A 26,969-nucleotide genomic window follows, 5' to 3' on the forward strand; every position below is an offset into this window, starting at 1 on the left:
TTTTAAATTTTAATAAGTACTTAATTTTATTATATTTTATTATTTTATTTCATTTAATTTTATTTAATTTTATTATTTATTATTTAGTTTTATCATTAATTTTTAAATTTAATTTTTTTATTTTACTTAATGTTATTACTTTGCCTTATTTTACTTAGTATCATTATTTTATTTAATGTTATTATTTTTTTTAAATTTTATTTAGTTTCATTTTTTTATTTAATGTTATTATTTTTTTTAAATTTAATTAGTTTATTTAATTTTATCATTTTATTTAATATTATTATTTTTTTAATTTCATTGTATTACTTAATTTTATTCTTTTATTTAATTTTATTAGCTTATTATTAGTTTTTTCTTGAAATAGTAACGAAAGATATATGCTTAGAATCAAATCATTTGTCTAATACATTTATAGTCATCGTATTTAAATCGTTATACATTTTATTATTTCAAATTTTTTATATTAAATCTTTCTTTTTTTAGAATAATAAATTTTTGTAAAATTATAAAATAATAATAAATTTTTGTTTTAATTTTTAGGTAATTGTCAAATTTCTTCCAATGATGGGAATAATTTCAATTCGCTTAAATATATGCCAAACTTGAGTGCATCTTCTTTAACAAATGCAACGAATCCGAACAATATAAACAATGTTGCTACTACTGATAATAATTTAACAGCCGATCTCATAAAATCTACCAAAAATATGCTTAAATGTGCAAATGAAAAATTTGAACAAAATAAAATTGCAAACAGTGGTGCTGTTAGTAGTGCAAGCGATACTGCAGTGCATACCAACAATACTAAGGAGATTTATATGAGTCAAAATCAACGAAATACGCTTCAAACGTCAACGTTGGATAAAACTTTAAACAAATCACTCAAATTAACAAGCAAGCAAATGTAGCAAAAACCATCTATTATTGTTAATCGTATGTTTTTAGAATTAGATACCATCGAAACACGGCAGTACTCTAGTACATAAAAATGTATTATGTTAACACTGCCATTCTAGAATTAGGAACATTAAACACTCAATATATTTTAATTTATATATATATGTAAATATATATATATATATACAGATTTTCTCATTTAATTTGTATTAATTTTATATGACTTCGCTTAATAACTTGTAATAGTTATTTATATATAAATATGTATATAAATGTTTTATGTAAGACTTTGTGTGCTTTTTGTCAGCTTTTAATTTATATATATAATTTTTTTTTTGTTTTATGTTAAGATGAAGATCTCACTAATATACGGTCTGTTCCGAAGAACTAAAATTAGTTAAACAATGAAAAAATGATTTTAAACTAATATCGTAAAATTAGCATTAACTTGAAAGTTTAAAGTAGCTTATTAATGAAATTAAAATAAAATTAAGCGATTTTAAGTAGAGCATAATTCATATATATATATACAACATTCAAAAAAGAAAAAAATAATTTACAATATGCAATTAAATTTAAAAATATTAAAAATTAAAAGTAAAACAAAAAAGAAGGTTCTTAGGCAATAATTGCCTATACAAATTAAATTGTTACATAAATTGGAATTGAAAAATTATAACATCATAAGGTTTATAAAATTTTCTCACAAACTATGTCTGTCCATTTGTTATTAAATATTGATTCAGTGGCAACTTGTTTATAAGTTTTCACGTATGTATCGCAGGCTAAACTGGGCCAGGGTTTTAAATATAAATAGGAACAATAAAAATTATTTGATTATATTATTATTGTTTTATTTTATAATATGAAATAAAGAACAAATTAGTCTAATATACATACATGAAAGATTTAATAAAATAGATTTTTAAAACACATTTGGTTTTACAACTTTAATTATTTTTTTGAGACAGTATTTATATTTTAACAATACTTACATATATGTTATTTTAAAAAATTGTTTTAAATCCTAAATAAGTGTCTTATAGTGAAATTAATATTAATAATAAGTTAAACTTTTTGTCTGCCAATAATTATACAAAAAAAAAAGAAACCGAAGAGAATTCAATATATAGTTTTAAGATATAAATTTTGGCATCATGTTCACTTGTTAACTGCTTCATATAACATTGATTATTGTTGCTGCAGTCTATTAAAGAGAGTGGATAATGGAATTATAAAATTTAAAATTATAACATTTTTAAATGCTTACAGGAATTGTAAATTATTTTTTAACTTTTGCTTTGTGCTGCTATAATTAAAAATTTCTATTCAAAAAAAAAAAAAATAAATTGAATATAAATACATAAATCCCTATATAACTATTTAATAAAAATATAACTTAACAATTTTAATTTTTTTTCTTGATTTACATTATCATTATGTTTATAACATAATTAACTTTATAAGTTAGTAACTTGAATTAGTCATTTCTTATTATAAACATATCTGTGAGTTTTTCATTTCAAAATTTTTTAAATATTGTTTTTTATATGTGAAACATATATGCTATTTAAAATGTAATTAGTTAAATCTTGTGTATATAATGTATATTTATTTTGAAGTTGATTTTGCCATTTGAAAACGTACAAGTTAAACTAAAATTTATTGCACACTTAAAACGTTGAGCAGACCGTATATATAACTCAATTTTGCTTTTATTTATAGTTTTAATGTTATAATTGTAATCTGGCTTTAAGTGGAAAAATTTTTAACCATATTACCATAACAAATTTGTAGTATAAAAGTGTTTTGTTTATACATCATATATATTATATATAATGATAAGCAACGGTATGAAGTAATATAAAATATGCAGTGCCAGAAAAATATTGAAAACAAAAGTTGTATTAAAAGTAACAGTTAATGTTCTACATGAGTAAGAATATAAAGTTTAAAGTTTTAAAAACTAAAAAAATAATGTAGTTAAACCCCAATAGTGTTGCTATAAAACTTAACAAATTATAATTTTTCAATATATATATATATATATATATATATATTATATAGATATATAAATATATATATATTTTTTGCTCAATGTCTCAAGTTATAAAGTTATATATCGAGACCTCTTTAATGTCAGGCTAATATGCCTAAAACCCTACCATTCCCTAAAATTTTGATATCTTGTTAGATATTAATGTTATAATAACCCTCTCAACTAACTGTTATAATAGTGTAGACTTACTGTCAAAATATGTGACCTATGTAAACTGTTTTGGTTTCTGAGCTAATTTTTTGTCAAAGTTCACCTTCTAATAATAATTCGCTTATTATTTATTACTATAATGTGTATTGAAATGCACTTAGTCGAATTTCTAGTTTATATACACAATTTCCTAACATTTATAAGTAAATTTAGTTTTTTTAATAAAAAATCATTCTGTAAACTATTGCATTTAGCAAAATTTTAAGCTCAATCGAGTGAAGTAATGAAAAGTAAAGAACCACAAAAATATTGCAGTTATTAGAGAAGAATTATTAGTATGGTCCAGTATGCAGCTAATATATTTGCCGGTACCATACTCCATAGTTTCTAAAAAGTTCAATATATTTAGAATCAAATATATATATGTATATGCTTTAATAAAATATTTGAACTTTTCAATACAATTAATGCTAACGCATTCTGTTTATAATTCTTACTTACTATACATTTCAAATGAGATAGAAAAGATCTATTATGATCGCGGTGCACTATCACGCTCTAATAATGTTATAATGAGATTGTAAATTTAAGTTTTAAATTTCATTTAAAATATAGTTTAGCTGCAATTTACAATTTTTTGAAATTAAATTTGTTGCATTTATAAATATTTATATATTGTGTTTATAAATTACAGTAAAAAGCATTGACGTAAAAATTTTAATGAAAAACACAGGCAAATAATTAGAAAATACAAATAATCATTAACAAATAGGCATAATCATCCTCGTATTAATGTTATTGAAAACAAAAAAAAAGAAAATACAAAAACAAAAACAAAAAAATAATAATAAATATACAAAAGAATTGCTTAAACGTTTTATTATGTCTTTTGCTTCGAAATGTTATTTAATACTAAAATGTTAAAATACGCATACTTATAAACTCGTACGTATGTGGGTTAAAGTTTTCACAACAACAAAAAAAAGCAACAAAAAAACAACAAAAATTAAAAACAAAAAATGCAATAAATTGATAACACAAAATTAATAATATTAATATCGACATTTAATGTGTTTTGCAATAAAAAATAATTCATTAATTTAAAAACAATATCATGTTTTGTAAAATTATATAAATATTTTTAAAGAGGTTTTTTCGAACAGTAGTGAACTACAACAACAAAAAATTATTTTAATTAATTGAATTTTTGGCTGACAGCTGTTGTACAGCTGTTTCGAGTATTGCCAAATACCCAACATCAGTGGTCTTGGAAATAATTCTTGTATTTAATTATTCGTAAAAAATTTTTTTTGAGACTGCAAGTACCAGGAATCTAACTCGGGTCCTGCCAAATGTGAAGCTCAGAATCAGCGCACCTTATTTTTATTTTCTTTTTTCTATTGCTTAAATAACTGTTATAAAAGAAGAAATTCGGAATACCAAGAAATCCAGTAGTTATAAAAACTGTTATACAAAAATGTAAAGGAAAATTCTTGTTAAACATAAGCAATAGGATATTTTAGGTTAGAAATTGTTGTTGTTGTCACCTAAAGACTTTGTTTAGAGAGGCGAGCAGAACTTATTCAGCTTAAAATACGAATGGCAACATTTTTGTTCTTGTAAAGTGAAGAGACCTTGTTTAGAGAGGCGTGCTGAAGTTGGTCATTTCATAAGATGCATAACTCTGGGCCATCACCAACTGTGATGCACTAGGCCACAGAAGACACAAAATTTTAGGTGCACACCAAATGAGGATAAAGATCTTCAAAAAATCATTCTGAAGGAGTTGGTTTGATCCGTCGAGAAACTAAATGTCTAAATACAAAGGGGTGCACAATAGATCAAGCTGGACGCAGTGCATAAAGGTCTTAGCCTGATCCATATACCATTACAATTACTAAATCCGGGCTATTCTATTATTTAACCATGGACACATTAAATCAATTTCTTGGTGGTTTAACTTTTGCGTAAGGCCTATTTAAAAAAATTTGGGCATGTATTGTGTATGTGAAAATACCATCGACCAGAAAAAGGAAATAAAAATTTGTACATATATATTACTCGTTTAATAACATTTTCAAACGATACAAAAGTTCTAGAACATTTCTATACTAAAAATTGGCTAAATAATACGAAAAATGTTAGAAAAGACATGTTTAATCTATGGAATTAATCTAGTGTGTCAACACACTTTAGGATTAAAAAAAGGCAGTGTTGATATAGAGTCGTTGAGTAAACAAGAATTAAGATTTCACAACATTACCATGTAATACGATGTAATAAGCGACTGAGTTCAAGTTTAAGTTTTTTGAGATATATATAAGCAGATGTATTATATGATAAAAATCATGTACGTAACTGATATGGTTAGAGTAGTAAATTGAAAGAAATCTGGTAACTACTTTCATTAATTGATGGGTCACATAAGAGATCTGTAAGAATTCTGCTTATTGCTTTGATTTATTAATGTGGTCACATAAAAGATCTGCAGGTCATAATGCTGCATAATACTCTGATATTAAGTTAAGTTGTAAAATTAATTGTTTAACATTTAGATTTTATGTAATGAGTTCGTTCCGTAATATTTCTTTCTAGTAAATTCAAGTCCTTTGAGTATGTTTAGCCTTTTGGATTAAGCCGCTATCCAACTATCTATTACCGACAGATAGTTCATTAGTTTTCAAGGTGATAATAAATATTTAATTTTTTTTCTAGAAGAACAGTCAAAATAATAGAGAACAGATAGTAAGATTGAGATAGAACAAAATGGTGAATAAAATTTATAGCTTATGTAAGAGAAAGGCCCGAATTGTTTGACTATATCTTCTACCCGCCAACACATTGAACATTCCATTGTAATTTTTGGTTCTGTTAATACGTTGTTAGTTGTTATGTGTATGTAGCTGATATATGAAGGAATTATATAGAATAATTTTGAAGAATTTGAACTTATATCGGTTACAAATTGTGAAAATGTTTTATCCGGATGATAATTCGATAAAACATTGTGTTAATTAAACTTTTTCACTTAAATTAATATTTCTCTAATTTCATAGTTCAACAACTGAATATATATCAAGCAGTACTATAACATATTTTAATAATAAAACTTTCACAAATGCACAGTTTTGTTTCTATTATTGTTAAACCTATTATTATATTAAGAAAAGTTAAGAAACTTTTCAAAGGAGGTGTCATTTTTAAAATTAAATTTAATCAATAATTATTCAGTCGTAATAGTTCAGTTCCGCCCATTGAGCGTGTTAAATCAATTATCCTCCACATTATAATTAGCATGATTTCAGTTACTTTTAAAAAGTTTTTTCAGAAAGTTAGAAAAATAAGACATGCAGTAATTCTCAATTACCTACGCACTTTCCAGTTCCTATAAAAACAGAAAACTTTCCTTGTACACTTCATAAGCTATTAGAAGTGAAGAAAAAGGTGTACATTGAGTTTTAAAAATTTTTAAAAATATTAGATAAAGATTAAGATGTTACCGCAGTTCTTAACTGATCAATATCCTTTGGAGCAACATTTATTTTTGATACCAAAGTATAGTTTACGTTTAATAGGTTGTGATCCAGAATCACCAAAAACATATACACTCTATATATGGGCTGCAATAAATTTCATAAATTTGGCTTCATGTGTTACAGCGGAACTCACTTTTGGCATCTATAATCTATCAATTGATCCGCTAACTGCATTGGATGCGTTATGTCCTGCAGCTACTAGTACAATGTCTCTGTTTAAAATGATCAGCATTTGGATGTATCGTGATGAGTTCTCTTCGCTCATGGAACGGATTCGGGTATTATTGTTAAAACAAGAAAATAGTGAACCTAAAAATCAATTGAGACGCGAACTCTTCACGCTAACGACTCGTCTATCAGCTATCGTTTTTTTTTTGGCCATTTGTACTACAACTACATTCACAATACGTCCATTGGTCTCCAATCTATTTCGATATTTAAGTGATTTGGATTATGCACACGAAATGCCATTTAAGCTCATGTAAGATAAGTGATATGCATTTATAAAAAGATATACTAGTTAAGGATGTCAGTATACATTATTTATCAACGGGGATAAGTCATTTGTGGACTTTTACGGTCATTACATATAGGACTATATTGTTCCATTCAATCATATATATTTTTCTACTTTAAAGAAGGGAGATAAATGAATTTGTTATTATATATTTTTTTGTTTAAAAATTGTAGTTAATCCATAATTTTAGAAATGTTCAAAGCCAAAATTCTCAAAAACCCTCTATACCACCGATATTAATTTTTTTATTTAGCTAAGATATTTTGTTATATCAATCTTAAATTTAAAAAATTATAAATTTAAATATAAATAAATAAAAAATTTTTAAATATCTCTTTGGAATAAGGTTACCTCAGGTGTTATGTAGAATGCCGATGTATCCAATAACCTATATCTATATTGCTTGGCATGGATTTATTACGCCATTTTCTTTTGTTGGTTCAGATTGCATGTTTTTTTCCTATTGCTTATATATCACAGCGCTTTTAAAATGTGTTCAATTGGACATTACGTCTACTTTGGCAGAATTAACTGGTGAGTAATATTATAAAAATTACATTCGTAATATATACAATATGTTTACACTATTCTAATTTTTTAATCATATTACAGACACTGACAAAAATTCAAGTAGATGTGAGCAAAAACTAAAACTAATTATAGAACGACATAATGAAATATCGGTACTGACTGAACGTTTTTCAAAGATAATGGCTATTACTACCTTAAGTCATTTTGTGTCATCGAGTATGATTATTGGCACAAGTGTTGTAGCAATTTTATTTGTAAGTTCAATTATTAAATCTATCTATAATATGTTTTATAAAGGATCATAAGGAATCGTTATAATTTTTTTTAAACTAGAATGTGGATCAATTAGAAATTATAATATAAATTTTTTTAGTACAGGTTTTAAAAATATATTATATATTATATTAGCAATTGCTTTCTATACCATAACTTGTTCTTTATATTGGGAGAAACAACCGATGTAAATAGACTTGTATATTATAATTGCAAATACATAGCTTTAAATCCAGCTTTTCTACATTATTTAAATTGGATCTATGAAAAGTATGTCAGATCCAATGTCTACTTCATGACATCCATCGTTAACTTCAACTAAAGTTAACTAAAGCAACCTTAGTTATATATACATTCATATTTTAAGTACCATATATATATTAAATATTATATCTTTCATGATAACCTAAACTATAATTTTTATTCCTGCAGCTCACTGGTATTGGAATCGTACTGTATGTTGTTTATGCCATATGTGTGACAATGGAGTTATTTTTATTTTGCTATGGTGGATCAGCTGTTATTGAGAGCGTAAGATTTTTAAAATTACATATAATATAAGGATTTGATGTATTCAAATTCAAGCTATAAAAAAATAAGATTGAACAGTATTAAATACGAAGACCCTATTTAAATTAGACATGCTGTGTTCATCATATGATTTAACATTTAACTATTTTCAGTCACAAGAAGTCAGTGAAGAAGCTTATTGCAGTCATTGGTATAAGAGAGATAAAAATATTCAAAAAATGGTTTTATTACTGATGTTGCGTGCACAACGCCCTCTAGTTGTTAAAGTGCCATTTTTTGCACCATCTTTACCAGCTTTTGCATCGGTAATAATTACGATATATACTGAAATATTTATTTATATATAGAATTTAATATAATTTTTCTTACAGATATTGCGTTTTACAGGATCATTGATTGCATTGGTCAAATCATTTTTGTAAACTAAGAGAACATAGAGTTGTGGTTTTTAGATTCGTTATGAATACAGTAAAAATCTAAATTTTTTTTAAATACATAGTAGGATATATCAAAAATATATTTAAAAGATCCATGAAACTCATACCATGAGAAAGTTTTTATGTAAAATTATTTAAAGAACCTTAGTACATCCATACTTCGCTATAATAGAAAACTATTCTTTGACTAGGATTTGGTACCGCTTTATTGGCATCGCTCTTTGATGTCGGTCCTATCGCGCTCAACTTTAACGCAGTTACTGTTTATAGAGTTAGTAGCTTAGTATATTGTATTGGAAGCATAATAGTTTGACTTTTATGTATAACATCAACTTGAACTGGCCCCTGCTTATATCAAGACAGTCTTTGTAACTAATGTACCTTAAGGAGTGTTATCTTAATTATAAGTGTATCCATTATAAGTATTGTTCAAATTATATTATTCTTAATAAGTGTCATGAAACGTCAATTGTTATATTCTTATCAATAAAATTCACTGCAAATCTTATTATAATGATTGATAAGATATCCTTCATATTTAGGGCTGCGTTTCAAAATGGGTTAATATATCAAAACTACTTTCATTGGTTATGTATTAATATTAAAATTACTTAAATACAGTAAGTATATATATATAAATATAATATATATATATAAATATAATATATATATATAAACATATATATATATTTTATTAATAAATTGACTATAATAAGAAGTTGGATTTTTGTGTCGATTACGTGACACATCTTATGACGAAAAAAAAATAAGATGGGTTCAAATAATAATAAAGAAACAACTACAAAAATTTTTGTATTGTTAGGAAATTTTTGTAGTTGTTGTTTCTTTATTACTGCTCGAACCCTTCTAAATATAATAATATATATAATATGTAAGATAAGTGATATGTATTTATAAAAAGATATACTAGTTAAGGGTGTCAGTATACATTATTTAAGTCATTTGTGGACTTTCGCGGTCATTACATATAGGACTATATTGTTCCATTCAATCATAGTATTCGAGTATTGCTACGAAATTTTTGTAGTTGTTGTTTCTTTATTACTGCTCGAACCCTTCTAAATATAATAATATATATAATATATATTATAATAATATAATATGTATAAATGTAATATATAAATATTATTTATATTTGTTGAATTTAGGTTTTCAATAATAATTAAAATATAATAATATAAAAATATGATAGTAATTTGTATTATTAATATATAAAAAGATTTTTAATGAATTTTATTATAAATATCCGTTATTTATTATTTACATTTATGTTGGATATACCAATGTACTCATTACTAATACCTGATTCATTAATAGTCTAATCATATTATAAATTGTTATTACACAGATAATTTGATTGAACCTTTCCCTAACTATGCTGATATGTCAGAACCCTGACTATAATTATGTATAACTGAACGGTCTTTTTTTATTCTTCACAACTAATGTTTTCCGCTTTACCTGTGAATCATATATTAATAATATAATAAAAATATAAAAACAAATATAATAAACATTAATTTTTGGGGGAAGAATAAATATTTTGGGCAGTTTGGTTTTGGAATTCTTCGGTGAAACATTTGCTTTTAAGAATTCAGCATGGAATCTATGGAATATAGTTATAATTCAATAAAAATTGATTTCTACATGATAGAATGTGAGTGTATGGAAAGCTTGTCAATTTACCAACCCAAAAGAAAGTATTGCGATATTCTTAAGGAAGGTAAGTTTTTCCAGATATGTTTATAATATATATGAAGAAAAATTTCGACTATTACAGTTGCAACGAGCAAATATGAAGGTTATGCGACTATTACCTTCATTTTCAGACAATTGTGTTTCTGCAATATGGACAAGCAATTGGAAAAATTATATGAAGCCATCAATAGCAATGAATATCTGAAATATGTATCCAAAATTATAATGGTGTGTTCACATATCCAAGCGTAAGTGATATATTGCAAAAATTATTATCTTATACTTATATGGGAAATGTAAACAATAACTGGTAGTAGTAAGAGATAGTGAGACCCCATACAGCCGTTTATTTTTCTGTGAGACATTATTTATGAGGAATTCATTTCGCAATGAAAGTGGTTAGGTGTATAAACCACTGAATATATAATATATAATCTAATAAATATAAATATAATGCTATAGAATTTTATTAACTTAATTTTTATTTTATTATAGTGCTAAGAATTACATTAAATTGTTTATAATTTTCATATTAAATTTGTAAATCAAAATGCATGTATTGTAGTAATGGACCATGTTCACTATATGCTTAGTTAGTTCCAGCGGCTGATCAGTAGATATCTTTGAAATTTTCGTAGTAAGCGAGTATTTACCGTTTTATTGCCACATTCCTCGTAAGCATACAACATAGATATGCCTAGATCCAGCTTATTGAGTTTCTGAATTATTATTATTAAAGGTCAAACTTTTTATGCTTTTTATATATTATAGCACGGTTTTTGGGATTTGATATTCCATAATTCATATTAAGGGATAATAATTCCAACTAAGTAGTGATGTCTTTGTCCGCGAAGTATTGAACGTCCACAAAGACTATGCTGTGAACATATTCTCAGTGACATTTGTGACAGACATCATTGTCGGAGAACCTTAGCTTATTTAAGTGATATTGCTGACTGCAATGGCCAGTAAAATAACTAATTAGATTTCTCAAGTTTTTTCAGCTTTGCAAAAATATGCTACTTTTTATTTTTGTTAGGCTAAAATCTCGTTTTGCCTGATCTTGGCCTACATATTAAGCCAGTGTTTTATTAATTTTTTCCATTCCTATTTCCTGATGACCTCATTTAAGTGGATTTTTTTGAATTCACAGAAATGCAAAAGACCCACTAAATTTTTGTAGTTTAAAAGATATTTTGTTCTCACCGGTGAGCAGTTCTAAAATCTAACAAGGATGTTCTACTCCAATATTATGTTTCTATTGCTAGTCAAAGTGGGGTAATAATTGATAAAATAAATACCTATTTTATTTAGTCTGTTTCCATAACTTATGCAATTTGTTGTACGTACGCACAGTAGCATATGCTTTCATCAATAGTCTAAAATAACTGCAATTGTTCTACCAATGATAGTTCGGTCCCTGCTAATAATTTCCCAGAACCAGGAGTAATAGTAGCTATAATGGTATTGTATGCTAGATCAACAATAATATTAAACTAGTTGTGAGCGATTGTTATATTTTATATGTTGGTTGTAAAAAGTAGAGTTGGTTATCTCTGTTATCGGTATTAAGGCAAATAGAAATCGGAGACATCCATAGGAGCATTAAATATAATTAAACTGTGTTTTTTTATTTAATCTTATTCTGTTTTGACTAGGAATCTAGAATGATTGCAGCCCGGATGGTGAAAAATTGAATGACTTAAATTGTCTCTTGATTACCAATAAAAGTGGTAACCTAACAGTTATCCTTTATATGGTTGGTAATGTTTGCTCTTGATAACTAATAAATGTAGTAACCTTACACTTATCCTTTATATGGTTGGCAATGTTTGCTTAATCGTAAAGGGTGAATAATGATATGCACAAAATTCTAATGGTTTAGCTTTTACTAAAGTTACTGGATCGTTTACATTAGCTCTAGTGGGTGAGAGTGATTTCCACAAACACGGGACTCTTTGTTATAATTATTATGTTTTTTCTTTTATAATAAAATTATTGCTCTATTGAAGATTTTAATATTAACTGATAGAGATTGCATTATACTCTAAGAGTTATCTATGCTATATCATTTAATATAATTTGTACACATTTAAAAAATTTACTATTTTTAGTATTATTTTTTTTATTCGCTTTTTTATTAACATTTTTTTAGATCTTCCGATTAAAATCTATTATATTGAAATTATATTTTATTATTTTTATTTTTAGACCACCATCACCTGAGTCATCTGCTGTTAAAAATAGCAATAGTGAGCCCAACAGATCAAAGGAGACTACTTCAAATTCAAATACAATTGATGAAATTATTACGATAAGAAACGATGTAATGTTAAAAGTGGTGTTATCTGAATTTTTTCGGAACTCCAATTCTCGAGCACTTCCGCCAGTTGATAATTTAATTTTACTGCAATGTCAAAGCATAAGTAAGCTTAAAATTGGGGTCTTATAATATAGTATAGTGTTTAGAAATTAAACAGACCTTAAATAGTTTAGTTATTGTCCTGTTCCCTATTTTGGCACTCTTCTACAATTAAATAAATATATTTTATATTCAAAACAGCGATTCCATATTTTATATAGAAGTTTTGAATAATAATGTCCATTGCTGTATTAGAATTATTATTGTGGTTCACCTTTCTAGTTAGCGATGAAACTGTAGCAGGGGTTGTTGACGGTTTTTGCTTCTAGCTGACTGTTTCTGGTACCATAACATTTATAAAATTGATTCAGTTATATTTTAAACTACCAGATCGATTGAATTCTTGCAACTAATGTTTATGAATTCATGTTCTGAAAAACAGAATTTGATGCAAATTTATTAGCGTCAAAATTGTTCTTCTGAGTACTACATTAATTTAGGTATATATGGCAGAGTTGGGGTTTGCACTACAATCCACCTTAATGAACTCTTCTCTAGATATGTAACATATGAAACTTATATGTTATATTATTAACGATAAAAAATAATTTAAGAACCTATTATTTATATTGTAAAACTTGTGAATGTGAATATAACTTGTGTTTCGAGATTAATTAAAATTGTAATCATATATTCACATTTAATATTTTTTACTTCATAACTGTATATTGCACCATACATATGATTACTTAGTATATTTAAAAATTACAGAGAAATAACTTTTTCAATATAATTTATAGCAACCATGCCAGTTGATGAAAATAACCCCGCTGTATATCCTTTCATGTTTTTTAATCAGATAGTCGAACATGGTAAGGACAAAAGTATACAGGAAATCGCAAATTATTTAGAGGAAGACTGGGGTGTAATACAATATAAAGAAAAGTAAGTTAAATTTTTATATAGTCGTAGTTGCACATACTAATCACTAAAAAAAAATAGCTCTATGGGATATATACTGTATTCTCTAACCACAACAACTGGAAGTAGTTATTATTACAACATCAATCCAGCATTGGTTATTATTATAAATCATATGAATTTTGAGAAATTCACTATTAGATCTGAAAGCGCCTATGATATTGAACGATTGCGAAATACATTTATAAGCAAAAAGATTCCTTTTATAATTATAAAAGATGGCAGTGCAGAAGAAGTGGAACGTCTAATGTCCAAAGGTATGTTGAAAGCTATTCAATATTTATTAGTAATAAATAAAAATATTACCCCAATTAACGTAATGTACTATTACTATTGCAGTGAGAAGATTTAATTTTACAGGATTAAAAAATTTATACATTGTGGTGATGTCACATGGTGATGAAGATGATGTCATATATACCAAAACCGATTCATATAATATTAAGGATACAGTTTTAGATGCTATTACTTCTAATAAAACACTAAAACATACAGAAAAATGTGTACTTGTCAATGCATGTCGTGGTACTTATGACCCACGTTACGATGATGACGAGTTGGAAGTAGAAGAAACTGATACAAGCAATCAGGATGAGACATTAACTACAATTTATAGTTCTCAGAAAGGTAGAAAATATTTTAATTAGAATGTATTAGATTCAAAATATATATTATATAATTAGTACAAATAACTTATATGAGTATGAAAATACTTATTTATATATACTTATATATTGACATTATAGGAACAGTCTCGTATATGTTAAAGGATGGTGCGCGAGTTGTAAAAGAGTTTTGTGAAGAGTTCGAACGCCCATTTATGAATCTTTCGATAAATGAATTCGCTGAAACAATCGAAACAAATTTACAAAGAAAAATGAGGTAATTGTTAATACGTATTCCACGAAATCATTTTTATCTTATCATTTCTGAAAAGTCATTATCATTTCTAAAAAGTAAATTTTTAATTTTTGGCATACTTATTTATTTAAGTTTATTAATGAGTTATGTTAGTGCTATCTCTGTTTAATCTAAGTAATTAGGTTTATAGTTAATTTTTTGTGCGTATATAACCTGTACTTCGTTTAATATAGGCATAATATAGGCACTAAGACCGTAGGTCTTAATTTGGCATTTGTGTAATACAGTTCAACAACCTTAGTTTGTTAAATACTAATTTGATAATTTTATATTTATGAATAAACTAGTTTTTACTCATTATGCTTATCTTCCTGTTATAATTCAAATTACCATAGTATTATTGCACCTTATACCCGAAAAATAGTTGTACATATAGGATGTTTCAACTTTGTGTTTTAGTAAGAAATTTGATTTATCTCAAATTTTAGTTTAAGATTCTCTGATATATCAACTAGTATATGTTTAGTTAGTATATATAGTTAATGTTAGACATAGTCAATGTATATAACTGTTATTATACCGGCTAGTTTGTTATTATACCAGATCATATTATGATCCAAATACATGCTCCAAAACACCGAGATTGGATATTATCAAATCTAATCTAGAGATGAATATACTTTACAAATTGATAGAATTAAGGGCAGGCTAACATAGTAACTTTATTCTAGACTTATTTAGACTCTATATTTTTCGAAATAACTCTACAACTTGTAAAAGAATGGGAAACAACAAAATAGATTAAAAAAAGTGCTGACTCGGGAATACAACACGTAATTGAGTGCGTGTTGACTGATCACTATCGTTTGCACAATAATATGCAACAAATTTTAATATTTAATTCAGTAAAATATGGATTTTATAAAGAATTGATGACACATAAATTATTGATAGTATTTTTATCCATTAAAATCCTGGCAGGATTCGGATTTCCTGACCATGACAATTTGGACAACGCATTTTTGTCAAGACGACTATTTCGAGCAACTGTTTTCAGTACTCTATATATCAATATAGCTTAGTTTTTGAGATATGACTCTTTCAAATAAAAAAGTTTTGATATGAATCATCAACAACATTCGGTACGTTTTTGATTTGTTATTTGTTAGCACTAGATGGCGTTTGTAGTTTTTCTTAGTATAATCAATGCAAAAAGCTTTAAACTTCGATATCCTTAGAAATAAGCTACATCGGTATATAGCGTAGAGGAAAATATTGCTCAAAATAGCTGACTTTGCTAAAATTTGTTGTTAAATGGAAAAATGCGCGGGATGTTAAAATCCATACGATATTCTATGTCAGGGTGAATTTGAAAAATGACTCCCACTATTAAATCAGTGATTTAATTAATATTATTTAACACATAAACAAAAAATTAATTTCATAATTATCACATTAATGTATATAAAATTATATATAAATTTCAGCTTTGAATCTAAAATTACTGAGTATTGTACAAAACCGGAAACACCACATAACGTCGTTATGGAGTTTAGAAATATAATGGAAAACTTGAGTACGTATAAGGAGTTATTCAAGATTATAGATGACGAGAAAAATCAAAATAAAATTAATTAAATAAATATTGTTTGAAATGTTTCGCTATATATTATATTGTAATTTCTAAAAAATAATTTATATTCAAATTTTTTTTATTAAATAAAATTAATTATTAAAATAAATAATTTCGTTTATATAAATTAATAATTTTTAATTAGAAATCAAAAATAAAGTTCAGACAGTTTTATTTCTAATAAACTGTATTATTATTATAAGTATATATATTATAATGTTACCGGATATTTATGGTTAGACTGTAATTATATTTATTGGCAATCCAATATGTAATTATTATAAAATATAGTTGTTATAGACATTAGACTATTTAAAGTAAATTTATTTAAATAAATAAATGTCTTCATAAACTGAACTATTATGTATTGCATTATTATTTCCCATATGTTATAATATATAAAATAAATGTTTTCGTAGGGCGTTAAGACATTTAAAGCCCAAAGAATTGGTTTTGGAGATACCAACTTCAGAGAGGTAAAACTTTTTCGAAAATTGGATCAATAGAATGCAAAAATGTCTCGATTCTAACTTCGGAGTGTCAAAGCTTTTTCGAAAATTGAATCAATAGAATGCAGAAATGTATCGATCATGATGGAGAATACTTCAAGAAACAATAAAACTATTTTCAGTGATTAACCACTGTATTTCCATTGTTAGGCGCAAGACTCAAAAAACAGCCCTTGTATATATTATTATATACAATATAAATTGATAAGCTTGTCAACAAAAATGTGGGTCACAAAAAAGTCAATATTTTGTGAATATTTGCTACTTATATATATATATATATAGTTTATTTCTATTAATTAAACAAATTAAAAGGTGTCAAATAAGTGTAGGTAATTAAAAATGATTAAAAAGTACGAGTATATTAACCAATGTATTAATTTAATTATAAATTAACCCTTTGATAATGGTTTTCTTATTAGAATCATATTACAAGTTTTCACTGTCCCAGAGATGGGAATAATCTGAGTTCATGATATTTATTTGATATCTGGTGTATAATAATATTTCGTAATACGTGTCTAAAAAGTGTACCGGAAATTTTTGTTAAATTTGAAAATTAATACATATAGTACTATTTGTAGTAGAATCATAATTATAGGGTGATAAAGGTATTTATCAACTTATATTGAATTATTCTCAACTAGCTATAATCAGTAAAAGTGCTTATTGTTAAACGCTTATCTATAAAATTCATTGTATATCTTATTATTTGGAATGATAAGATATACATCATATTTGGGGTTTCGTTTCATAAAGGGCTAAAACTTTTGATGTTATTCGAAAATATTAAATTGTTCCTTTATGTGTACCCGTATTATGTATTATGTTTACCCGTATTTTCCTGTAATATTCCATTGAAGCTAGCATTCAACAGATTTTTTCAATAAAAACACAAATTTACTTACTAATACTTATATGTCTTGTGCTATGTTCAATATATTGTACTTGATTCAATAAATATGCACCAATATGTGCCACTTCTCACATCAAATCCATACGAAATCAATATAAACATAAGCTAATAGGGTACGATAAGTATATGTGCCCTTAATCCCATAAAATATTTCAGAACCCTAACTATAAACATATTTAACTAAACCCTGTTTTTTTTATATTCGTGTGTTAATATATGAGGGAAAATCGTCTAAAGGAATTGAGACAGTATAGTTTAATTTCTGAAGTCTTTGCTGAAACAGTTAAGCTTAATATTTAAACATGGAGTGTATGGAATATGAATATAATGCTATAAAAGTGAAAACTTATATTGTAGATTGTGAGTGTATTGAGAGGTTTTTATATATTGAACCTGTAATAAAATTTAGTGATATTCTTAAGAAAGGTAAATTTTTTGGTGTATTCTCATAAACAATACAAGTAGTTGTTGCTTATTGTATATCGTAGTTTCGGAAAAAAAATATGTTGGCTGTACAACTATTACATTTGTTTTTTCACTACTTTGTTCTTGTAATATGGATAAGCAATTGGAGAAGCTATATGAAGCTATCAATAGCAATGAACATCTCAAATATGTAACTAAAATCATACTATTGTGTTCACATTTGAAGTCAAATTTCTCGTAAGTGATATATGACATAAATTATGTTTTATAAAATAACTATTTTATTATATATAAAAGTGTGTTTATGAAGAGAATGGAGAATGAATTTTATTGTTTGAATCAAAAAATACTGCGACTAACTTAGGTCTATCGGGATATTGGCTTTTTATTATATATTATATTGTCAAGGGGTCATTTAACCCTTAAACTTCCCTAGAATACGTTACTGACAGTCAGACTCTCGTTACAATCTGCAGTTGTATCAACATGTTTTTATCATGATCAATTATATAAATTTCAAATCTTTCAAAATAAGGTCCAGTCCAATAAATTGCGCTTATAACTTGAATCTATCACGTATTATTCTCGAAGGTTTGACCAGCGACCTCAGTTGATTGTACACGAGAAAACACGAGCAATTTTGATGAAAAATGAAAATATTTTGATATTCATCGGACTCATGGTCAGATCTGTAAATATTGCTATTACACATCAGACTTGGCATAAATTTTCCATTTCGCTTAACATCATTGTCTATCAAGTTATTTTGGTTAGTAGCTTTATCTTTAAAATATAAACGTATGTTGATATCTGAGTTCCCTGATCATCTGCCGAAGACAAGGTGATATTTAGTTTTTCAATGGCTGGATTTTAAGTGTTTTGTGGTTCATTTCCACAAGTTTTGTTCAAATTCGCTGTTCTAATCGAATTTATATACTTGCTGGGAATTGTGAATCCAGATTAATAATATTAAAAATGGTTAGTGACATTATGCTGTATGACTGCCGAAAAGTCAAGTAAAGGTTTTTTAAATTATAGTAAAATTAAAGCTCTAGTTTTTTTTTTGTATCACAAAGGCTTCCGTATTAAAATTTTTATTTTTTTAACAGTAGTTTTGCAAGGCCACCGCCGCTATCAGCTATCGAGAATGGTACCAGCGAATCCTGTAGTTTAGAGGACCAAAATACAAATCAAACCGACGAAATTATTACAATACAAAACGATGTACGATTTAAAGAGAAACTAACGAAATGCTTTAAAAACACTAATTCTCGGAACCTTCCACCAGTTGATAATCTTATTTTAATACAATGTGAAAGCATAAGTAAGTGAAATTATATGAATTGTTAATTTACTATATGTGCCTTAAGAAATAAATAGGCTTTATATCGATTAGTTTTCATATGTAACTCCAATTAGACAATTTAATTAAACATAATATTGTTAATTGAAAGTCATATCATTTCATATAGGATTTTATGAAATAATACTGAATAACATACTAAAGCATCGTGCTATATATATATGTAATAAAAAGGAAAATAGCGTTAGCGTCATCATATTTCATTTATAGATTAGAGGTTTCAGATTCTGAACATTTCGTGAAATTCTTGAAAACCATTCAAATTTATATGTACAGAAGAGAAGAGATGATAGCGCAGATTGGACCTATAAATCCCGAAAAAATAGTGGAAAGATGAAAGCGAACTCAGAGAGTAGGCGAACGATAAAGTCATATTAAATCAAGTCCTTAAAACGAAGAAACTAGACTTGTAAAGGAGAACCAGAAACTAGAATAATAAATAGTGCAGACACATGTGCGTGGCTTGAAATACCAACATTAAAGAGACCCTCCTCGAGGTAATACGAAAGCGGTTCCGAGGGGGATTAAGTCGCGCTAAAAAGGGGGTACTTTAGTCCGTATACAACATATTAATGTTAGGGAGTTGAGTACACCATTTCAACACACCACAAAACAAAAACTATGTACACAATTGAATCACTAACTTTCAAATGAATTTTGATATACTTTACTTAATTTTTATTTACATATTTAAATGCTATAGACATTTCTTCATTAAAAGTTACAATACTTTTATTGTCTTATAAACATTTAATCTTTACTTATAGCCTGTGGTGTAGTTGATCAAAATAATCCAACGATGTTTCCTTTTATGTTTTTTAATCAGTTGATTACACATGGTGAACAGAAAAGCATACAAGAAATAGTGAAGATTTTGAAAGAAGATTGGGGTGTAATTAAATATAAAGAATCGTAAGCTCACATTTTAGTATATACATAACATATATATCATATACTAATCAATAAATAAACATAGCGCTTTAGGATATATACTGTACTCTCTAACCACTACAACTGAGAATTTGTATTATTACAACATCAATCCAGCATTAGTTATTATTATAAATCATATGAATTTTGAGCAATTCACTATAAGATCTGAAAGCATACACGATATCGAACGATTACGAGAAGCTTTCAAAAGCAAAAAAATTCCGTTCATTATTTTAAAAGATGGCAGTGCAGAAGAAGTGAAATCTATTATGTCCAAAGGTATTCTAATATATAAAAAAATGTACCTCATAAGCTTATTAAAATTTTTTCATTGCAGTGAGAAGATTTAATTTTACAGGATTGAAAAATTTATATATTGTAGTAATGTCACATGGTGGTGAAGATGATATAATCCATACGAAAACTGATACATATAATATCAAGGATACTGTTTTCAATGCCATAATGTCTAATAAAACACTTAAATGTACAGAAAAATTTGTACTTATCAATGCATGTCGAGGTAATTATGATGCTCGTTACGATGATGATGACTTGGTAACGGAAGAAACTGATATAAGTAATCATGATGAGACAATATCAACAATTTATAGTTCTCAGAAAGGTAAAAAAAAAATTTATGTAGTTAGAAAGTTTATACATATATATTAATAAAATCTAAATTAATATTATAGGTGCAAAGTCGTATAGGTCAAAGGATGGTGCGCATGTTGTACAGAGATTCTGTGAAGAATTCGAAACTCCATTTATGAATCTTTCAATAAACGAACTCGCTGAAACAATAGAAACAAAATCAAAACTTAAAATGGGGTAATTATGATATTATTATGTATTATCTCTTATTGAAATTCGATAACGAAATTCATGGATTTCTTTCCGTGTTGTTACTATACAAATAAGTGTTCAATATTAATATTAAAAAAAAATATTAATTCAAAAATAAATTAAAATTAATTTCAGTTTGGATTCTCAGATGACAGAATATTGTGCTAAACCAGGAACAACGCATAATCTTGTGATGGAGTTCAAAAACATAAAGGAAAACTTAAGTAACTATAGAGAGTTACGCAAAATTTTGTATGATGAGGAAAATGAAAATAAAAATAATTAAAAATTTTTTTTAAAAGTTTTTTGAATATAATTTTACTATATATATTATTTATTTTATAAATAAAAAATGTTTTTCTTATATTGTAAACAACATGAATTATTAATTAATAATAATTAAATTATTACTTGTTATTATTTATAAAAATTACATTATTCTTTAATGTATTTATGTATTTAATATCTCAAATATATGATTACTATGATGATATCTCATAATTTTTGAATAATGTAAATACGCCATGATTGCGTGATATAGGGTTACTGTTCCGCAAGTCTAAAACATAAAAGAATCACAGTTAGAATATAAGTTTCATCTCAGTTAGTTATGAACAAAATTAAAACTGTTTATTAATATATACAAATGCTTCCGATCATCTGTAAAGTCATGCCTCCCATCATCTTATATTCTTCACCCAATCTGGTAACAAAAAATTGTTATTGTCTTAATTATTGTTGTTGTGAATAGGATTAGCAGTTAAATAAATTGACTAATAAAACAAATAGGAACGTGGTCTCTAGGACGCGATCATGACCATACAATGGGTATGGTCATAATTATTTTCCTATTCCCATTTCGGCCTATTTGTTGGTATATTATATTTATATTTGCGTTTGCATTTATTTCCTGGTGCTGAACATTACTGATCTTTACATTAATATTCATTGCATTATTATTTTTAACTTTATTTAATATGTCACATATGTCTCTGGATTCATTTTACCAATTTGTGCAGTACACCGACATAATAAGTAAGTCCCTATTTCTGATACGGAAACTAACCATTTTTTATTTGTTTAAATATATAAATATTTCTTCCATATATCACTGAAATCAAAATGTACTTGTTATGAATAATATACTTTTATTATAGGTTCATTAACGTTGATTTATTTCAAGTAGTGTAAATAGACCTATTGTACGATTTGGGGAAAAAGCCTATATTGTGGACTGATAGAAGTGATTATCAAATTACCTCGAATTATTATCAAACAGTTACAGTAAACATTGTTATTACTTTATCTATAAAATTCTCTTTAAGTTCAATTATACGATATGATAAGATATCCAACATGATTAGGGTCTCGTTTCACAATGGGTTAATATTTTAATAGTTGTGATACCAAAGTCGTTGTCTTCAAATCAACATTTGAGTTTTAAAAAATATTTGTTTTGTGTTAATAATTTATATCGAAATAATGTAATATTTTGTAAATGGAAGGGATGGACTGCAAAAGAATGGTACTGGAAATTCTCCAAGAATGAGGAATAGGAACACTACAGAAGTTATAACACTACAGAGTAGTTATGCTACTACTTAAATAACCTTTCTTAATAAATTTTTTATTATAAGTGTAAGCTATTGTGCTATATATATATGATAGAACTAGTTTAATATTTGTATAATTCGTTGTTGGAATATGGGGTCCACAACGAATTTTATATATATAATTTTTTACACATTAATTTTAATTAAGTCTTATGAGAACATACTTATAACAAACATATTTCATTTATTTATTCATATATGTAATATATGAATATTGTGCTCTATGACAGCAATTCTATTTTGAATACAAAACGGGATTTTTTAAAACCAAAAATTTTTTTAAACTTATCCAAGTAATCTCTAGTGCTGACCATACCACTGTTTTGTACACCACCAAATATCTAATATTAGTGATCTTTTAATATAAAACTGAATATATTTGGCTTATTTGTCTGCAAATAATTATTGTGCTAAAGATTGTAAGCATTAAACCTGTGTCCAAATTTTAGATCTGGAGATATTTTTTATCTCCGGGTTTAAAGCCGAGGTACATTTAATTTAAAATTAAGAATTTTGTCAAATTATTTTGTTTATTGATAACTAATTATAATACTTGTATAATAATATATATAATAATAATGAGCTTCAAATTTGGCAGGACACGAGTTCGATTCCTGGTATTTGCAGTATCAAAAAATTATTTACGAATAATTAAATACAAGAATTGACTTCAAGTTCATTAATGAAGGTTGTCAGCCCAAAATTCAATTAATTAAAATAATATGAAATGAATATTTGTTGTTGTAGTTCACTACTGTTCGAAAAATCTCTTTATATAATAATTATATAATAATAATTTATTGAACGCATAAACCACTGTTATAAAAATTAACATAGTCATTGTACATTATTGTCTTTCAAACTTCATAGGAACTTTATAAGATCACAAAAGATAGAGCCCTGAAATTATTTGCGAAAACTGACAGACTTACCAACACCGCGTTATCAAATCTTAGAATGGTTACAGGCTCCTCGGGGAGGTATGCAGATCTGCGGTCAATCATTGCTTAGACTGATGAAGTGATCAACAATAATCCACTCGAAGGGTAAAGAGGGGTTTTGAAAATACCTCGAGTTAAGAAAGAGTAAAAGTGCTGAAGTGCACTGGCTCAAATAGCTTTAACGTAGTAAAAGATTAGTAATTTTTTAGACATTTTTAAGAAATACTGATGAGGAATATTTGCAGGTCTTTGAAATAGCTGTATGGTCAGCCCAAAAATTTACTTAGAAAAGTTTTTGGACTTAAAAAATGCTTCACTATTTTACTACCCAACCCGCCTATTGACTTAAATTATATAGTATATGTACTATTCAAGTAGTCATATATTTGATAAATTATATAAAAATTTTTGATATAAATTTGACAAAATCTGAATACATATAAATTTATCAGATTATATATTATGCATATAATTACTTGGAAATTTTATTGAATCCTGTAAATATTTCAGAACCCTATCGATGTGCATATGTAACTAAACACTACGATTTTATATTCTTTCACATTTAATGAGAACGGGGACTTTATCTCTGAATCATTTATTAACAAAATAATAAAAATATAATAAAGATTACGGAAGAAATTCAGGTAATGTATGCATTTGATTGCCTAATTGTTGTGTGGAGCAGTTGCATATAAGACTTCAACATGGAGTGTATGGAGTATGTCTACAATTTGCTTAAAGTGAAACATTATATGATTGCATGTGAGTGTATTGAGAGGAATCCCCATTTTCAACCAATAATAAAATTCTGTGATATTCTTAAGGAAGGTATAGTAACTTTTCCGAGGTATTTTATAAAAACTATGAAAAAGAGTTCATTACATTGTAGTTTCGGAAGAAAAGTATGTAGGCTGTACTAATATTAACTTCGTTTTCTTACTGATGTGTCGCTGTAACTTGGATAAGCAATTGGAACAACTATATAAAGCTATCAACAGTAATCAACATCTTAGATATCTATCTAAAATAGTTATGCTGTGTACCCATTTTCAATCATATTATTCGTAAGTTACAGTTATTAACAAAAATTTTTTGTTTTAGTCAAGTTCTTTTTTAAATTTTTTTATTAGAAATACCGACAAAGTTTTACTTTGACACTAATATTATTGAAAGGAGATAAATATAAACTCAATTTGTAAAAATGTTTGCAGTACAATAAAGTAAATGTTGAGCAGTAATACACATATACATTATATATATTCTCCATCTATAGACAAACACGATTAATTTTAGCAATGTTTACGTTCCTCTACATCTGTCTATCCATCTGTTTATCCATTTGTCTATCAATTTGTCTATCCATCTGTCCAACCATCTGTCTATTCATCTGTGTATCCAACTGTCCATCCATTTACCTGTCTTTCTGACTATTTTCTTGTTTATCTATAAACAATTCTTTAATTTTTTAAGCTTATTAAATTGAACCTTGTCTTACGTTTTGCTTATCAGGGCTGATGGAGTCGATGAATGTAAAAAATTGATTGGTGAAATAATATACCACACTACTTAATGGTTTTTGTAATTAATATTAATTCTCAATTTTTTTTTTGTGTTTAACAGAAGATTAGAATGGGCACTAGGTGTATTTAGTATTGCAAATGGAATCATTGAACCATACATTTCAGAGGAGACCAATACTAATCACTTCGATGAAATTATTACAATACAAAACGATATACGATTCAAAGAGAAACTAATGGAATTTTTTGGGAACTCTAATTCTCCGGTACTTCCACCAGTTGATAATCTCATTTTATTGCAATGTCAAAGCATATGTAAGTTAAATAATAGAACATGATAAAGTTCAGACTTGTCTACAATCTAGTTCGTAATTAATTTTTACATAATTTTTACTTGCAGCCTGTGGTGTTGTAAATGAAAATAATCCATCGATGTTTCCCTACATGTTTTTAAATCAGATGTTTGAATCAGGTGAAGAAAAAAGCATACAAGAAATAGCGAATATATTAAAGGAAGATTGGGGTGTAATCAAATATAAAGAAACGTTAGTTGAATTTTAATATTTTTATATTAGAATATATATGTATCTATAAACAAACAGCTCTTTAGGATATATACTGTCCTCCTTAAGCACTACAACTGAGAATTGTTATTTTTTTAACATCAATCCAGCGTTAGTTATTATTATAAATCATATGAATTTTGAGAAATTCACTATAAGATCTGAAAGTATAAACGATATCGAACGATTACGAGAAGCTTTCAAAAGCAAAAAAATTCCGTTCATTATTTTAAAAGATGGCAGTGCAGAAGAAGTGAAATCTATTATGTCCAAAGGTATTCTAATATATAAAAAAATGTACCTCATAAGCTTATTAAAATGTTTTCATTGCAGTGAGAAGATTTAATTTTACAGGATTGAAAAATTTATATATTGTAGTAATGTCACATGGTGGTGAAGATAATATAATACATACGAAGACTGATACATATAATATCAAGGATACTCTTTTCAATGCCATAATGTCTAATAAAACATTAAAAATACACAAAAATTTGTACTTATCAATGCATGTCGAGGTAATTATGATGCTCGTTACGATGATGATGACCTGATAACGGAAGAAACTGATATAAGTAATCATGATGAGACAATATCAACAATTTATAGTTCTCAGAAAGGTAAAAAAAAAATTTATATAATTAGAAAAAATAAAATCTAAATTAATATTATAGGTGCAAAGTCGTATAGGTCGAAGGATGGTGCGCAAGTTGTACAGAGATTCTGTGAAGAATTCGAAACTCCATTTATGAATCTTTCAATAAACGAACTCGCTGAAACAATCGAAACAAAATCAAAACTTAAAATGGGGTAACTATAATAATATTATTTATTATGTCTTATTGG

At 26.5% G+C, this 26,969-nt stretch overlaps 4 protein-coding genes across 4 annotated transcripts; all 4 read left to right on the forward strand.

Moving 5' to 3' along the window:
• The first annotated feature begins 6,602 nt into the window (after nt 1-6,602).
• On the forward strand, nt 6,603-9,347 carry LOC119674400 (odorant receptor 24a-like). Its single transcript, XM_038085537.1, has 6 exons — nt 6,603-7,126; nt 7,509-7,696; nt 7,775-7,947; nt 8,399-8,497; nt 8,650-8,802; nt 8,869-9,347. The coding sequence occupies exons 1-6, from the start codon at nt 6,603-6,605 to the stop codon at nt 8,917-8,919; spliced, it is 1,188 nt and encodes a 395-aa protein (XP_037941465.1). The 3' UTR covers nt 8,920-9,347.
• A 1,169-nt stretch (nt 9,348-10,516) lies between these two features.
• Nucleotides 10,517-16,512, forward strand: LOC119682958. The gene is made up of 8 exons (XM_038096535.1): nt 10,517-10,678; nt 10,736-10,901; nt 12,865-13,079; nt 13,816-13,960; nt 14,018-14,253; nt 14,336-14,623; nt 14,743-14,878; nt 16,345-16,512. Exons 1-8 carry the CDS (start codon nt 10,555-10,557, stop codon nt 16,493-16,495), a joined length of 1,461 nt encoding a protein of 486 aa, XP_037952463.1. The 5' UTR covers nt 10,517-10,554; the 3' UTR covers nt 16,496-16,512.
• A 1,688-nt stretch (nt 16,513-18,200) lies between these two features.
• Nucleotides 18,201-21,769, forward strand: LOC119674401. Its single transcript, XM_038085539.1, has 8 exons — nt 18,201-18,341; nt 18,404-18,578; nt 19,451-19,665; nt 20,472-20,616; nt 20,681-20,916; nt 20,975-21,262; nt 21,333-21,468; nt 21,619-21,769. The coding sequence occupies exons 1-8, from the start codon at nt 18,218-18,220 to the stop codon at nt 21,767-21,769; spliced, it is 1,470 nt and encodes a 489-aa protein (XP_037941467.1). The 5' UTR covers nt 18,201-18,217.
• Nucleotides 21,770-24,720: 2,951 nt separating this feature from the next.
• LOC119674402 lies at nt 24,721-26,875 on the forward strand. The gene is made up of 7 exons (XM_038085540.1): nt 24,721-24,868; nt 24,930-25,104; nt 25,661-25,875; nt 25,961-26,105; nt 26,163-26,398; nt 26,457-26,641; nt 26,798-26,875. The coding sequence occupies exons 1-7, from the start codon at nt 24,745-24,747 to the stop codon at nt 26,873-26,875; spliced, it is 1,158 nt and encodes a 385-aa protein (XP_037941468.1). The 5' UTR covers nt 24,721-24,744.
• The last annotated feature ends 94 nt before the right edge of the window (nt 26,876-26,969 follow it).

This window comes from Teleopsis dalmanni, chromosome 2 (assembly GCF_002237135.1).
Source record: "Teleopsis dalmanni isolate 2A chromosome 2, ASM223713v2, whole genome shotgun sequence".
In the NCBI taxonomy this organism is placed as follows: domain Eukaryota; kingdom Metazoa; phylum Arthropoda; class Insecta; order Diptera; family Diopsidae; genus Teleopsis; species Teleopsis dalmanni.

What these genes read in the sequence shown, in the direction of transcription:
- LOC119674400 (XM_038085537.1), top strand. Translation starts at nt 6,603, where the DNA reads ATGTTACCGCAGTTCTTAACTGATCAATATCCTTTGGAGCAACATTTA. An exon ending in GTGTTGTAGCAATTTTATTT is followed by an intron (nt 7,948 to 8,398) that starts GTAAGTTCAATT and finishes TTATTCCTGCAG; the next exon opens with CTCACTGGTATTGGAATCGT. An exon ending in CTTTACCAGCTTTTGCATCG is followed by an intron (nt 8,803 to 8,868) that starts GTAATAATTACG and finishes TTTTTCTTACAG; the next exon opens with ATATTGCGTTTTACAGGATC.
- LOC119682958 (XM_038096535.1), top strand. Translation starts at nt 10,555, where the DNA reads ATGGAATCTATGGAATATAGTTATAATTCAATAAAAATTGATTTCTAC. An exon ending in GTGTGTTCACATATCCAAGC is followed by an intron (nt 10,902 to 12,864) that starts GTAAGTGATATA and finishes TTTTATTTTTAG; the next exon opens with ACCACCATCACCTGAGTCAT. An exon ending in AATTTATAGTTCTCAGAAAG is followed by an intron (nt 14,624 to 14,742) that starts GTAGAAAATATT and finishes TTGACATTATAG; the next exon opens with GAACAGTCTCGTATATGTTA.
- LOC119674401 (XM_038085539.1), top strand. Translation starts at nt 18,218, where the DNA reads ATGGAGTGTATGGAATATGAATATAATGCTATAAAAGTGAAAACTTAT. An exon ending in CATTTGAAGTCAAATTTCTC is followed by an intron (nt 18,579 to 19,450) that starts GTAAGTGATATA and finishes TTTTTTTAACAG; the next exon opens with TAGTTTTGCAAGGCCACCGC. An exon ending in AATACAATGTGAAAGCATAA is followed by an intron (nt 19,666 to 20,471) that starts GTAAGTGAAATT and finishes CTTTACTTATAG; the next exon opens with CCTGTGGTGTAGTTGATCAA.
- LOC119674402 (XM_038085540.1), top strand. Translation starts at nt 24,745, where the DNA reads ATGGAGTGTATGGAGTATGTCTACAATTTGCTTAAAGTGAAACATTAT. An exon ending in ATTGCAATGTCAAAGCATAT is followed by an intron (nt 25,876 to 25,960) that starts GTAAGTTAAATA and finishes TTTTACTTGCAG; the next exon opens with CCTGTGGTGTTGTAAATGAA. An exon ending in GAAATCTATTATGTCCAAAG is followed by an intron (nt 26,399 to 26,456) that starts GTATTCTAATAT and finishes TTTTCATTGCAG; the next exon opens with TGAGAAGATTTAATTTTACA.